General features: G+C 44.7%; 1 protein-coding gene across 1 annotated transcript in view; it reads right to left on the bottom strand.

Annotated features, from left to right (window-relative positions):
* Cap2 (cyclase associated actin cytoskeleton regulatory protein 2) overlaps nucleotides 1–15,458 on the bottom strand; it is a 146,601-nt gene that overhangs the window by 37,647 nt on the left and 93,496 nt on the right. Inside the window, exons 5-7 of the mRNA XM_052157289.1 lie at nucleotides 6,662–6,805; nucleotides 6,222–6,307; nucleotides 1,153–1,258 (exon numbers count right to left, since the gene is read on the bottom strand). Coding sequence (XP_052013249.1) covers nucleotides 1,153–1,258; nucleotides 6,222–6,307; nucleotides 6,662–6,805 — 336 coding nt within the window. The remainder of the gene's footprint in view (nucleotides 1–1,152; nucleotides 1,259–6,221; nucleotides 6,308–6,661; nucleotides 6,806–15,458) is intronic.

Genomic DNA, 15,458 nt, shown 5'->3' on the forward strand with positions numbered 1-15,458 from the left:
AAGCAGTATGTGTACATCAAATTCAGAAACAGCCATCTCTTTTGGCTTTTATCTAAGCTAGTGGTTCTCAAGCTCCCTAATGCTGAGAACCACTAGTCTAAGCTTTGTATGGGCTAAGGATGCTTCAGGCGGCCAGTGACTGCTGCAAGGTTCAATGAGTCAGGAAGGAGCTGAGACAAGGCTCGAGAGGTCAGGGCTGTTGTCATTCCCCATATGGAAATTAAAGTGGGAATGCCCGTAAGCAGAAGCTTACTCCATTGCTAAGGCACAGCCAAACCACTTGGGTTGGGCTGGAGATTGGCTTGGTTGGTGCAATGCTTGTCCAGCATGTATGAGACCCTGAGCTCAGTTCCCAGCACCACATGAACCAGGCTTGTTGGCGAATGCTTGCAGTGCAAGCACTTGGTAAGTAGAGGCAGGTAAAAGTTTAAGGTTATTGAAGGTTACTCAGGCCAACCTGGAAGGTGGGAAGCACGATCTTAACCTTCCCCTGACCAAAAGCAAACACAGAAAACCAAACAAGACATTAAACCTTGCCATATCAAAAAGAAATATTCTGAACTTTTAGTTGATATTTTATTTACAACTGTACCCTTGTGTTGCCTTAAATTCTCATCCCTTAACACCGCCATCTTGGTGCCCGTAAACCCTTGAGCCTGCGTTGAGCCCTCTATGGTAAGCAGCGAGCTGTTGTCCATGTGATCACCACCCAGGCAAATCTTAAGGACTATGGGATCCACCGTGATAGTTTTCCATTCGTTTTCTTACATTAATTATATAAAATAACAGGTTTCACTATGACATTTTCCAAAGTATAGATGTTTGTCATACCATTTGAAAATAGGAAATATTTCTGGGACTAGCTTATTTCCTTTAACATGGTTGCCTATGATTCTATTTTTCCTTCAAATGACATGATCTTGTTCTTTGGGGCTGAATAAAAAAAATATTCCCTCTGCATCCTTATTATAGGCAGTGTAACCATTTCCTTTCCACATGTTCTGCAGGCAGTTAACAGAGTCTCCTAGAGGAAATGCTATGTCCATCAAGCCTTTGTCCTATCTTGAGATAAATTCTAAGGCCACATGGGATACACATCTTTACAAGTGTCCTTATGGCCTTTGATGGGGTCAGAGAGGATGTGGCACTTACTGTTTTGCTCCAAGTGAGGCCTGTGGTGTGGTGCTCCTTGATGTAGGCTTGCAGCTCGCTCCAGATGCTGAGATACGATCTCACCCAATCCACGTGGCGCTCATCACTTGGTCACAAGAGAGTGGATGAGAACAGAGTTAGGATCGAAACTACTAGTTTTACACTTTGTTACCCGGTAGCCAGAGCTCTGGAGGAGTCTGGAGCAATTGTTCTCGAGCCCAAGGAGAACACTGAGAATGTGGGTAACCCTGAGTGCTCCAGAGGGAGGAGGGGGGATGGCCAGTGCTCCCAGCTTTGGGTACGGACAGACAGAGACACAGTGAAGGGGAGCTGGCCACAGGGGGCTGACGGAGGGAGTGAGCCATTCCTAGCGGAGGTGAGAGCAGAGAGCAGACCATTCCTTCCGACCTCCTTCTCATCCAAAATAAAGAATAGCATGTGTCTAGCAGCGAGACCGGCATAAAAAAGAAAAAAAAAGGTAATAAAATCATTTAGCTTGTTTTCTAGTAATCCAGCAGGTATTTGGTTTCAGAGACTTCCACTCTTGGAGACAGCCATGAATGATGGGGGAGTTGGTATTGTAAGAAAAATGTTTTCTTGATAGCAGCCAAGACCCCGTACTTCTAAGGTGACTCTTGAGGAGATAGCTTAATTGGATGCTCTTGGCTTTGATCAGATTTTGTTTTCTTGAATGACGAGCTCACTGAAAAACCTTAGTAGGGCTAACCCCTGTGACCATGAGAGATGTTTAGAACAGGCAAACGGCTGCACTTCCTTCCTAAAATACATTATTATTAATTCTTTGAGAATTTCATATTTAGTTATATTCATCCTCCCTTGCTGCATTTCTTTGGGCCATTTCTGTCCCCATAATTTCCCTTTCTCAATTTTGAAGGAAGCAGTAGTAGTCAGAAAACGAGAAAGCACTGAGTTTTGAGTTGACAAAGGCCTGATGATCTACTTAGGCCATCTGAAGAGAACCACAGGAGGAAAGCTATTACTGAGCCTCTTGACAGCCCTCCTGGCTTTTCTCCACATCTACTGCTTTCCTCGCCATGTTCTGAGTGTCAGCGCCATGCCCCGAGCCCCGTCTGTTGTAAGCCGTGCCCAGGCCATGGGGAAAGTGAGCAGGGAGACAGCCATGTTTGGCTGGGGCGTATCCCTCAGAGTCAGATGTTTGCAGACTTGGTCCCAGGCCCCTGTTGTCATTGTTTTGGGAGGTTCTGCAACCTTTGTGAGGTGGAGCCTTTTTGTAGGATGTCGGTCACTGTAGGGTGGGCCTTCCAATGTATAGCCTAGCCCTACTGCCTGTCCTGTCTCTGCTTCCTGACATACCCAGATGTGAGCAATCTCTCACTGCCTCAGTAGCCAAGAGCCCTATGGCCATGCCTTCTCAGCCAGGGTGTGGTATTTTCCGGATCAGGAGTTAAAATGAACCTCTCCTGCCTTAGGTTCTACCTCTGTCAGGTCTTTGTCCTATGTCGGTGAAGAAGGAACTCATGTAGGGATTGGACTCCCGATCATTCTCTTGTCTTCTACAGTTTCAGATTCATTGGCTCTATGACTGGAATCTATGAGGCACTGCTTCACTCTCATAATTAAAATCCTCTAAGTGAGTGTAGTTTCTTAGATCTGCCTCATTAATGCCTTGTACCATAGGGTTTTGTGAGGCTCTCAGTGTGTGCCCTGGACACAGGGAAGAGTGTACACATCAGCCATTAGAGAAGGAGGCTCCCTACAAAATAAATTAATGCTAGTGTTTCCATACATATTCTACCTATGCAGATGTGTCTCATCTGTGTGTGTGTGTGTGTAAACTTACACAACATACAGACATGGCAATTCACACATACTAGAGATATCAGATTGTGCATTTGACATTGCTTCTACTGAAAATTCTGGCAACCAATGAGGGCCAGTTCTGTATAAGCAAACGTGGTTTTTCTTTTAACCATCGAAGCATTATTTTGACCTGGAGAAAGTTCCAGAAAAAAACTGTAGGAAGGAAAAGTTGCATGAAAAATTCTAACAACTGCCCCAAACCAGATCTATATATGTAAATGTGTTTTTCTCTTAACCATTGCAGTATTATTTTGACTTAAAGTTCCAGAAAAAAAAAACAAAAAACTGTAGGAAGGAATAACCACATGGTGTCCTTTACCTGAAGTTAGTCTCCAGGAGACTAGCTGAGCAGGATCCAAACAAACGGAAGCTGTGACGTCATACCTTGGCAAAGCTGAGACAACCAGCTCGCTCTGTACGTATAACAGAAAAAGGAGCCACAGCCAGCGAAGCCAGCTGCCCGGGAAGCAGAGGAGCAGAGTCCTTGGCCTACAGCCCTCTGCCCCAACCACAGGTAGCAATTTCTCCTACATATCTGCTGCATGGGTAACACAGAGGAGGCCCTGTGGGGAACTTGGGGGGACCTACCCATAGATGGATATTGGGGTGTGAGGCTTCCTACAATCATCAGCTCACCAGAATCAGATATTCAAGGGGTGCTGGGACCCAGGTGAACCCACTTACACCTCTGGTGACATTTCTCTGGCTTATATCTGTTTTAGGCACTCTGCTGATGAAGTGCATAGTGATTGGCATTTAATATTTAACATTGATAACTGAGATCAAGTAGCAAAGGCTGGGCTGGGCTGGTTGGCATGATCTTGTAATTACAGCTACGAAAAGGAGGTTGAGGCTGGAGAATCACACTGAAGATCTGCCCAGACTACAAAGTGAGTGCAAGGCTAGCCTGGGCAACTTGCTGAGGATGTCTCAAAATGAAGGAAAGGGAAGAGAGGCCTGGGGGTGTAGTTTAGTGGGAATGTGTTTGTTTAGCATACGGGAGGTCTCCAGGTCAGCTCCTAGCTCTGTAACAAATGACCATGAAGTGGGCAAAGACTGGACTTGTTCTGTATAGATGCAAGAAAGAGGGGAAGTCCAAACGCTTTGTTGATGACACCACCGCAGGAGACTACACAGACAGTGAGCAGACACTTAGGGTTGGAGAAGCAAGGAGCAACAATAGGTGAGCACAGGTTTCATCAGGGAGGAGGTGAAAAGATTTTAAAATTCATTGTTGGGATAAATACGTGAAATAATAACTTATATTACAATTCCCTATACCTCACACAGATTGTGTGTGTGTGTGTATTTTTATATATATTCATATTCTTATATATTGACTAAATATTGATTTAAAAATAGCTTGGTGTGGTTGGCATATACTTAAATTTCTAGCACTCAGTGGGCTGAGGCAGGAGGATCATGAGTTTGAAGCTGGCCACTGGACTCCATAGTGAGATCTTGTCTCAAAACAGACAGACAAGAAAAAGGAAGTCTTCTAGAAGACATCTCCCCCTTAAAAATCCCTCTTTAAAAAAACAGTGAACATTTTGGGTGGTATATATATATATATTTCTGCATTCTATATAAAATGTATCTTCTGGTTCTGATATTCAGATCTGTATCAGTAAAGTCACTGAGATGATAATCTAGAAAATCCAGGTCCTCTGAATTCCTTCCATATGAGCAGTCTAGAATAAGGAAGAAATGTCCCTAGGAGGCCTGTGGGCTTGTCAGCTGATGGCCACTTCCGCTGGCTCCACTTGCGAGCTCAGATGGGGACCTAGTAGAGGCCTGAGCCAGACAGTGGAAGACCACTGCTCGTATTTTATCCCAATTCTTCTAGTTACCAGGGATTGGCCACATCACACTTAACCAGCTGTGACCTCATTGGAGGGTGAGGGCTCCTGGGACAATCTGTAAATAGCTTAAGAGATATTTTTCTAGATACCTTCTTAGCCTGGCCTATCTCCATTTGATCATATTTTTCTTCTAAGCTCAGATTGGTCTCTGTAGGTTCTATTATCTTGGCTGTAGGACACCAGATCTTTCTATGCTGGTTCTCCTGACAAAACTCTGTCCTTTCCATAGCTGCTGATGGTTGTTCCAAGGACAGCTTTCTGTCCTCCAGGTCCTGTTTCAGCTCAGTTTCCAGTTTCGTGCCCCCTTTGCCTAGCTTGCGGTCTTCCCAGTCTCAGTGTTGAACTCCTCCATTCCTTCTGTCTAGATTCTCACTACCTCTACTTTGATCAGTGGGAATTTCTACTGGTCTTGGAGGCACTTGGGAGAATAGCCATGGGTTCGAGGCTTGCCCAGGATACATCAAGAGACCCTGTTTCAAAACATGCAAAAAAAAAAAAAAAGTTCCATCCTATAGGTTCAGTCTTTATAGGAATTCATAATGTAGTGATATGTGGTCAAGTGGGGACAGGCTATTCACTGAAAGAAAACTGAGGCAGCTTTCTTTATAAAACCTGCATGTCTGCCAGGAATCTGAGTCCCCTCTCCATGTGGCTTTTCCTACAAAAGTAGAATTTTAAAATTTATTGTTTTTAAAAAAACGTATTTAAAAGTGAAAAAAATTATCTGTGCTTGTATGTGTGTCCCCCTGTGTGAATATGTGTGGGGACCTGTAGACATCTGCAGAGGTTGGATGATGAGGGTGCTGGCTCCCCTTGAGCTGAAGTTGTGGCTTGCATGGCACACCTCAAATCCGGCCCTCTGGAAGAGCAGAAACTGCTCATAACCACTGAGCAATGTCTCCACTCTCTAATTTGATTGTCTTATTGTCTTTATTCATTTAATTTGTGTGCATATATGTGTTGGTATGCACTCCTGAGGTGTGCGTACTTAGAAGCCACAGGACACCTGTGGGAGGCTGTTCTCTCCTCGGCTGTGCGAGCTGAAGGAATTCTAACCAGGCCATCGAGGCGTGGTGGTGAGAAGCTTTGCTGAACTGTCTTAACAGTCTTTTTATTTTTTCATGATAACGTCTCATATGGCCTGGGCCGATCTTACATTTTCTATGGAGCAAAACTGACCTTGAATTCCCGATCCTTCTCTTTCTGACTCCCAAGTGGCGGGTCCGCAGGCTCCCAGCTCAAAGATAGGGTTTTAATCTCAAGGTTACACGGTGTACCAATAAAGAGTCTAGTGTCTAAGTCTATTAAGCTTCAGAAGCAAACATCTGATGAATGTCTGAAAACCCAGGCAGAGGAAATACATACCTGTGCTTGTAGTCCTTTAGGACCCTGTTAGTGTAAAAGGTGGCAGCATCGTTCATCTCCTTGACATAAGGACCAGGTTTGGGGGACTGAGAGACAGGACCGTCACCCAAGCATAGAAGGAAAAAAAATAGAATAAGAAAGAGAGCACCTCGAAGAAGCTGAAGAAAAGCAAAGACCGATGGGTGAGAGTTGGGTGGAAGCAGGGGTGTTTTGTAAAGGCTGAAGGAACGCCTTCCCATCTCAGAATAGAGAACACAGGGTTTCCCATCTCAGAGTAGAGAGCACGGGGCTTACACAGGCTAAGAGAAAGCTGGAGCATCCACCCTGGATGGAGCCTTCCTTCAGTGGACCAGACTATGGATGGAGAAGCGTGAAGGTGACCCTGGAAGTCCCTGAAAATGTGGGGAGTGGGTGTGTGGCATTCCGCCATTGTAACTCACCACAGCTATCCACCCCAGGGCGGCGATGCTTTCGCTGACCGCCGAGAGGTGGTTGAACATGTTGCTGCCCCGGTTTCTTTCTCGGAAAGTCTGTATTTCTTGAATCTTCTCTGATATGGGCTTCAGAAGGACAGCAACTTCATTCTGCAGGCAAACGTTTGGATTGGTTAGAGTGGACAGACAGAAGCCTCGGGACACATTGGCCTGAGAGGGCCACCCAGGGATTGCCATGGCTCAGGGGTCGTAAAGGAACATGTGCCCATCTTGCAGGCTGGTTTTCATTATTATGAAACATTTCCTTCTTTCCCTCTATCCTTTCCTTTCTCTTGCCCTCTCTTGTATTCACCCCCCATTCTCTGTCTGCCCCTCACTCTCTTGTTCTTTCTTTCTTGGCTTTATTAGGGATTGAACTTAAATCCTCACCGCATGTTAAGTAAGTGCTCATGTGTAAAAGCAGCTTTGATTTTCCTATTTACAATTGTGGTCTCCTGGGATTGCTGCCTCAGTCTCTAACTTAAGCCTGGTCTTGGAAGCGTCTAGCCTTTGTAAGATCTTACCTAGGCATAGAATGTTTTCAGTCTCTGAGACGTACTTTTGAGTAAGCTCATCCTTTCTAGTTCTTTCTGAGTTCTGACTGGCTAGTTCAACTCAGCTGTTCTAACTCATATTCCTCTCAAGGCTGACTGATTCAATCTGGCTTCTCTGGGCCTCTCCTGAATTGCTCTGCTTGGCCTCATACTAATTTTGACAATATGTTCTAATCTTCTGGCTCCTTCTCCTTCTCTGGCTCATTCTATCTTCACCTGTGTTTAGCTTGTTTTCTCTTCAACAAAGTCTGTAAAACTGCCTCCGCCTCCTCTTCCCCCCTCCTTCTCTCCCTCTCTCCCTCTCCTCCTCTCCCTCTTCCTCTTTCCTCCTGCTGCTGCTGTTCCCTTTTAAGTAGCTTCCCCTCCTCTCTCTTTTCCTGAGAGTTGGGTATATCTTATTCTGTCAAATCTTTCTCTGATTTATCACATTGTCTGTCACTCAATTAGACATCACTTTCAAATACGGGTGTTTCCTTCTGCAAACTAACTTTACCTTCATTGTTTGGGATAAAGGTGTATATTAAGGGTGTGTCTGTATTCCAGCCAGAGGGATTAAAGGTGTGTGCTAAGGGTGAGCCTCACCACAACTAGAATCAGGTTTTTCTAGCAAACAACATGATCTTGGCGTTCCCATTGTGATCAAATATCCTGCAACACTAGTGGGCTCAGCCTCAGCCAGTGTTATGTTGATACAGTCTTCTGTACCTCTGAGTACTACTGATGTGGGCTCAACCAACTGTGGCCTGAAAACACTACAATAAACAGTTTGGGTGACAGAAAGACCTGGATTAAAACAAGAAGAGCAGTGGCAGTAATACCATGTAAGCCGGACATGGTGGCTCAGTCTTGTAACCCCAGCCCTTGGGAGGCCAAGGCAGGAGGTTTACTGAGATCCCAAGCTCCCAAGTGAGACCCTGACTCGAAATAACAATAAAGGCAGATATGGTGTGGTAGCTCACACCTATAAGCCCAGCACTTAGGAGACAGCGGCAGAAGGCTTGCTTACAATCTGAGGCCAGCCTGGGCTAGAGGGTAAAATCCTTTTTCTACTACCTCCCCAAAATAATCATTATGAGTTGACGATTTATCATAGCTTCGTCTGACTTGATTTTCTGCATGGTCCTCATGCATGGTCACATTCACGTCTGATTAACTCACCAGATGATTTCCTCTCGTTCCATTAAAACAATGTTCAAAGGTATGTGAGCAGAGTTTCAAGGTACCATGGGTACTTTGAAGCCCTCACCCATGCCTTGAGTGCTCTCTACTTTCTCCAAGTGTTGAGGAGCCAGATACAAAGTTAGAGTCTGTGCACGCCCGGAGCAGCAAATAGCAAAGGTCCTGTTTTTCAGGGGCAGTTGAAAAGCTTCCAGCACAATTATACTCAGTTTGCAGGATGGAAAATGGAAAAGTCCCTTACAACTCTTCCTTTTTTTAAAAACCAACATTTCAGAGCAATGGTTTCAAACCTGACTGCACACTGGAACTATCTACTGTGTCCGTGTGATCCCATACTCATTTGCCTGGTCTTGGGGAGGCCCGGGCAAGAGTATGAAAACTGAGTAATCTCCCTAGTTGATCACAGTCGCTGCTGCAGAGGTGTGTCACATGTCAAAGGGCATTGGGGATGAAATTATGTTCAGCCGCAGCGGCAGCTCCTGCGGTCTACTTCTGATTATAAACCCCCTTGGTATGTCTAGGTGAGATGCTATATGAAGGAGCTTTGGAGTTGGAAAGACCTTGCTTCCCATCCGCCCTCTGCCACTTAGGGCCGCAGGGCCTAAGCAAACCGCTTCAGCTGATCTTTGGTTTCATTTGGCACAAATGAAAGCTAACAAGCCCTCCAGCCTCTAGGTTGTAGGAGGAGCTACATTTTAAACCTCTGGCCCCTGGCAGGCACACAATAATTTCTAGTGATGGTTATGACAGTCATGCGCCAGCTCACGCCAGAGTTACGGTAGTTATGTTCCTTGTTGCTGCGATTAAATACTCGACAAGAAGCAACTTAAGGGAGGAAGGCTCACTGGAACTACCTGTGTGGGCAAGAGCAGCCTCAAACTCATAGAAATTCTCCTGCCTCTGTCTCTTGATGACAAGAAGGGTTGCAGGTGTGCACCATCATCCAGGTTTGGAACTTTAATCCTTAGAAAGCAAATATTTCTCTCTCCAGTGTCTTTTCTCAGTCCATATTCAGTTACCAGATCAAAGGGGGCAGTGCTGGTTTTCCCAAAGCTCAGTGATCTTCACTTGGGGCGAAGCCATGAAAGCCCCTGCTTAGCTCTCGGCACTTGGCTACATCATGATATGTTCGATGAAATGACATCTTTGAGAAAGGCCAGGATATCTAAATTGCTATTGGGATCTGGCCTCTTGCTCCAAGAAGAGAAAGGACCAGAAACTGTATATTTACAACATTGGAAAGATTTATTAAGACTAGCTTTGTTTATCTCTAACATCCCAAGAACAAACTCTGAAGTCTGAGGAAATGCAGAATTCTGGAAGATATTTTATATTGGTTATCTGATGAGACCATCATAAATATCAAGAAGGTTTGCCATTTGCCTTAATTTGGCAATTGTGTGAAGAATTTCCATCAGTTAAAAAAAAAAAGTCGAGAGAAGAAAGAACAACTCCTATTTCTACAAACACTAACAAATACTTTGGCCTTCCTTCCGTGCCAATGGATTCGAGTGTGCTGTAAAGTGGTTTATCATCTCTTGTTCATCCTGGACTTCCACAGCTGGACTAAGGATACCAGAGGGAACAGTATGATTTCCATCAAGGCTTAGTGTACAGACATCAGTGGAAGGGCGGGGTGGGAGGACTTTAGGCATCCTTCTACCTGCTTAAGTATTAGCTATCTGTTACTGATATTTGGTGAATATGGGTCGAAGTGCACTGATGTCAGTTAAGCTTACAAAAGTGCTTTCCACTAGAGAAATGACTTGTGCACGCGCTGATAGGTATTGAACCCAGAGCCTTACACAAACTCAGCAACCAGCCTACCACCTGAGCTGAATAAGGATTCAAAAGGCATCCTATATTATAATTATAATAATAATTATTATTACTATCATTATTATTATTATAATTATTGATGTATGTTTACCTAGGTGGTATGCATGTGTGTATATGCATGTTGGAATATGTGTGGGAATGGTGTGTAGGCACATGTTTGTGTGCATGTATGGAGGTGTTTTCCTCAGTTGCACCTCCACTTTATTTATTCACACAGGATCTCTCCTGGAACTCAGCGCTCACCAGTCCTGGCAAGTGTAGCCCTGCCTTGTCGCAGAGACCCTGGTCTTGGCTTTGTGAGTGTTGAGACCACAGGCAGTCATTAAGTCTAACCAGATTTTGATACAGGTCCTAGGGATTCAAACTCTGGTCTTCATCCTTGCCTGGCAATCGGCCAAGTGCTTTTTCCACTGAGCCATCTTCTGGGCCCTGTGTCCTGTGTCCTGGTTTTTGTGTATTCGCTTTCTTAGAGTATAAATGGTGGTAGTCTCAAAACACAGCTGTAGGGGTGAGAGAGATACCTCTGTAAAGTGCTGCACAGGCTTGGGGCTGATGGATTGCCTCTCCAGCATCCATATTTTTAGCAAGCTGTGTGTGGCTGCACCTGCCTGTAATTGCAGGGGTTGGGGGCAGTGGGAAGAGGGTGGAAAAGAGAGAGGACGGTGTCCAGCCATTGCCTAAGCGCTCTTAGCAATCTATGAGCCCCAGGCCCGATGAGAGACCTAGCCTCTCACAATAAGCAGTAGAGGAAGACACTCGTCGTTGCACACATGCACCCACACATGTACATACATGCGCGCGCGCGCGCGCGCACACACACACACACACACACACACTCACAGCAGCTGGTGTATTTTGGAATGACTTCATTTTTTTTCCAAACCCCATGCTTCCTTTGGGTTTCAATTTTCTAAGACAATTTCCTGAAAGGAAATACATTTTTAAGCTGTCAAGAGAAGCCCCCAAATCTTTTCTGCCCCAGGTATCCTGGAGAAGACAGCCATAGGTGGCCCTTCAGAAAGGGAAGAGGCAGGTTGCATTTTCAGCAAACATTTCCAAGGCTGTGCTAGTGACTGTGCTTGGGAGAGTGACTCAGGGCTGTGTCTTTATGACCCTTGCAATGACCCTGAACCTGAAGAACCCAGTTCTATTATCAGCTCTATCTCCATTTAGCTCCAGGAGGAACTGGATTGTTTTGCAGAAAGTCAAATGGAAGAGTTTCATCTGTAAGCTTTGGAGAAACTTTACCCAAAAAGGCCAAGCAGATTCTCTCTCAGGCAGATCAGAGATGCGACAAAGTTTGACCTTGAAGATAGGCACAGAGCAGCAATGGAACTGGCCCGTTATTTCTAGAATCAGGAATCGGGTTTTTTTTTCCTAATTAAAATTCCATTTTTTATTTACTAATTTTGTGTGAACTTCAAAAGACAGTTTGTGGGAGTCGATCCTGCTGGAGATCAAACAGGCTGGGAGGGGGTGGGGTGGAGGCAGAGCCTTTCCCTCTGAGCCACTCTCCAGCCGTCTGAACACAGGCCTCTTTTTAAAAATTCTTTATCTTTTATTTTTAGTGTGTATGTGTGTGAGGCTATATGGCCCACATACATGCAGAATTCTGCAGGGCCGAAGAGGGAATCAGATTCTCTGGAACTAGAGTTACAGACAGTTATGGGCCCCCATGTAGGTGCTGGGAATTGAACCCAGGTCCTCTGGAAGAACAGCCAGTGTTCTTAAGCTAACTCTCCAGACCCTAGAATGCAGCATTGTTGTGCAGTTTTATGTCAACTAGAAAATGTTTAAGTCATTTTTGTAAAATGATTTCTTTTTCTGATTATGAAATTAATATTTGCTCATTGGAATCACTGGGAAATAAAGATGAGAAACACAAATGAATACAAAACATTCTAATTCCACCATGGGGGGAAAGTCTCTGTATGTGGAAGCATTATAAATGTGTTCAAAAATAAAGATAATTGTCTTTAAAACAATCGAGGCTCAGTTCTTGCCCTGGAGGATAAAGAAAGTCTCCACACCAGGGACCCAAGAGCATCACTAACTGATTTTAGTGGGTTGTAGAAACAAGACAAAATAAAAAGACAACAAGTTGGGAGGTGGATGTATTGGGAAAACATGGGGTGAGTTGGAGGAGTAAGATGGAGATGAGTTAATTTCATTGTACGCATGTATACAATTCTCAAGAATAAAGAAAAAAATTAAAAAGTTTGTAGGAGCTGGAGGATCAGGGAGCTTGCTGTGAGATTGTCTCCTGGTAACGTCAGAAACCATACCCGTGAAGTCTCACCTACAGGACCAAACATTGCACAAACGCGAGCTGACAAGGATGACACCAATGGACATGCCACACTGGAAAGGGAAGAGCCCTCGAGGCCTCAAGCCTACACGAAGAACTACAGGCAACTGAGGAAGGGAAGAGAGAGGTGGTCCTTCCTAGGAAAGGGAGAAGTGGTCCTCCCCAGGGAGGAGAGAGGTGGTCCTCCCCAGAAGAGGGAGAGGTGCTCCTCTCCAGGGAAGGGCACAGCAATTGTTTGTCCAGTGTTAAAAGGTCAGCCCTGAAAACACACATGCAAGTAACATTGCATGGACTGAATGGGTTATATTTAGGAATATATATGTATGTACATATATGTATATGCATGAAATGATAGTGAAAAATAGAGGCCATGAATTTGAAGGGGGTGGGGAGTAGTATCTTGGAGGGTTTGGAGGGAAGAAAAAGGAGAAATGTAATTATAATCTCAAAAATTAAAAAAAAAAGAATGATTTTTAAGGGTTGAATTCGAAAATGTGGTATATTTACCTAATGGAATACTATTCAGCTATTAAAAACAATGACTTCATGAAATTCGCAGGCAAATGGATGGAACTTGAAATTATCCTGAGTGAGGTAATCCAATCACAAAAGAACATACATGGCATGTACTCATTGATAAGTGCATATTAGCAAAAGCTCAGAATACCTAAGAATCAATACACAGACCATATGAAGCCCAAGAAGAAGGAAGACCAAAATGTGGATACTTCAGTGTTTCTTAGAAAGGTGAACAAAATACTCACAGGAGGAAATATGGAAACAAAGTGTGGAGCAGAAACTGAAGGAAAGGCCATCTAGAGACTGCCCCACCTGGGGATTCATCCCATATACAGCCTCTAAACCCGGATGCTATTGTGGATATAGGGAAGTGCTTATTGACAGAGCCTGTTACTGCTGTCTCCTCAGAGGCTCTGCCAGAACCTGACAAATACAGAGGGCTGAGTGCGGGGGTCCAGATGGAGGAGTTGAAGAAGGGACTGAAGGAGCTGAGAGGGTTCGCAGCCCCATGGAGGGAGCAACAGTGTCAACTGACCAGACCCCCTGTAGCTCCCGGGGACTGGACCACCAACCAAAGATTACATATGGAGGGATCCATAGTTCCAGCTGCATATGTAACAGGGGATGGACTTGTTGGACGTCAGTGGGAGAAGAGGCCCTTGGGCCTGAGAGTGTTCGATGCCCCAGTGTAGGGGAATGCCAGGGAAGGAAGACAGGAATGGGTGGGTGGGGGAGCACCCTCATAGAGGCAGGGGGCAGGGGAGGTTAGGATAGAGGATTTCGAAGGGGAGACCTGGAAAGGGGAAAACATTTGGAATGTAAATTAAGAAAATATCCAATTAAAAAAAAAAAGAGTTGAATTCAAGCCATTCAATCAGACTAGCACGAACATTAACAGACAAAACCCCACCGGTGAATACACTAGTAGTTAAGTTGTATTGGGCAACTTTTTGTTGCTGTGACAAAATGCCTGAGGGGAAACAGTTTTAAAAAGAAGGAAGATTTATTTGGCTCAGAATTTCAGAGTTTTAAGTCTACGGCCCACTGCCTTTGGTCTAAGTCAGAACTCCACTGGGGAGATTGGGTGGGAAGTCGTATTAGAAGGAACACCTTAGGGCACTGGGGAAGTATCAATTCTGAGGATCACAAGGAAAAGGCCAGATTCACAATTTTGAGCCAAATTTGAAGCAAGCTTTTACTCAATACTGTCCAGATGATAAACTCTGAGGAGGTTCATTTTGGGGTTCCCGGAAAACGAAGATGAGTCACATTTTGCAGAGGCAAAACCATATGGCTACTGTATTTCCAATCATGTCCAATCAGAGGCAAGGGAGCATCCTGACATATTTCCTGCTGGATACTTCCCCCTTATATGTGATCAAGCACATTCGTATAGTTGGGTCAAACTTGTTTAGGGGAGTGAAAACATAAACAGTATCCTTCAGCATTTCAGAAAGTATCTGTCCTTGGGCAAGTGGGGCTATAGAGGTTTGGTGAGTGGGGAGAGAGGCAGCATCGCGATACACTCTTCACTGGCATGCTTTCAATGACCTACTTCCTGTAACCATGCCCCATTTCAGAAGGTTTCCATCCCTTCCCTCAAGTACCACCAACCAGGGATCAAGTGTTTAACACAAGAACCTTATGCGAGATATTCTAGAACAAATTGTAACATAGGTACTGTGAGAACGCCATGGTTTCGCACAAAGGTGGCACTGTTCCGGCTTAGGAATGAAGCAGCATTTGGAGGCTGGGGATGTAGTTTGGTTGGATGGAGTGCTTGCCTGTATGCATGTGCTTCTGAGCACGGTGGCGTGCAACTCTGGGCATGGTGGTGGTGGTGGGGCTATAATCCCAGTACTTGGGAGGAAGAGGCAGGAGGATAAGAAGTCCAAGGCTGTGCTGGAGAGATGGCTCAGCAGTTAAGAGTGTATTCTGCTCTCACAGAGGACCTGAGTTAGGCTTCCGGCATGCATGTCAACTGTCTCACAACCTCCTATGACTCCTGGGAATCTCTAGTGCCTATGAGCACCCGCATTCAAAGGGCTCATGTGACAAGCCCTTTATCCACTGAGCTGCCTCCTGAAAACCCATGGGCCATTTAGTGATTGGATCCTATTGCATTTAAACCTCTAGAAAATGTGTAGCAAACAATTATTTCTTAGCAAACAGCTCCAAGTATCAACCATCATTGCTTTTGCTCTTACTGATGTTTAGTTCTTATTTTCTGAGTACCACAACTGTCCCTGATATTATAAATAATTGTCATTATATAAAACAATGACGCATTTCTTGGAATTTAAAAGATATGGGTTGCATAAATATCTGTTGTAGGATCACTAAGCACTGACGGGGACTGGTCATT

The sequence above is a fragment of the Apodemus sylvaticus genome, chromosome 14 (assembly GCF_947179515.1).
Source record: "Apodemus sylvaticus chromosome 14, mApoSyl1.1, whole genome shotgun sequence".
Taxonomy (NCBI): domain Eukaryota; kingdom Metazoa; phylum Chordata; class Mammalia; order Rodentia; family Muridae; genus Apodemus; species Apodemus sylvaticus.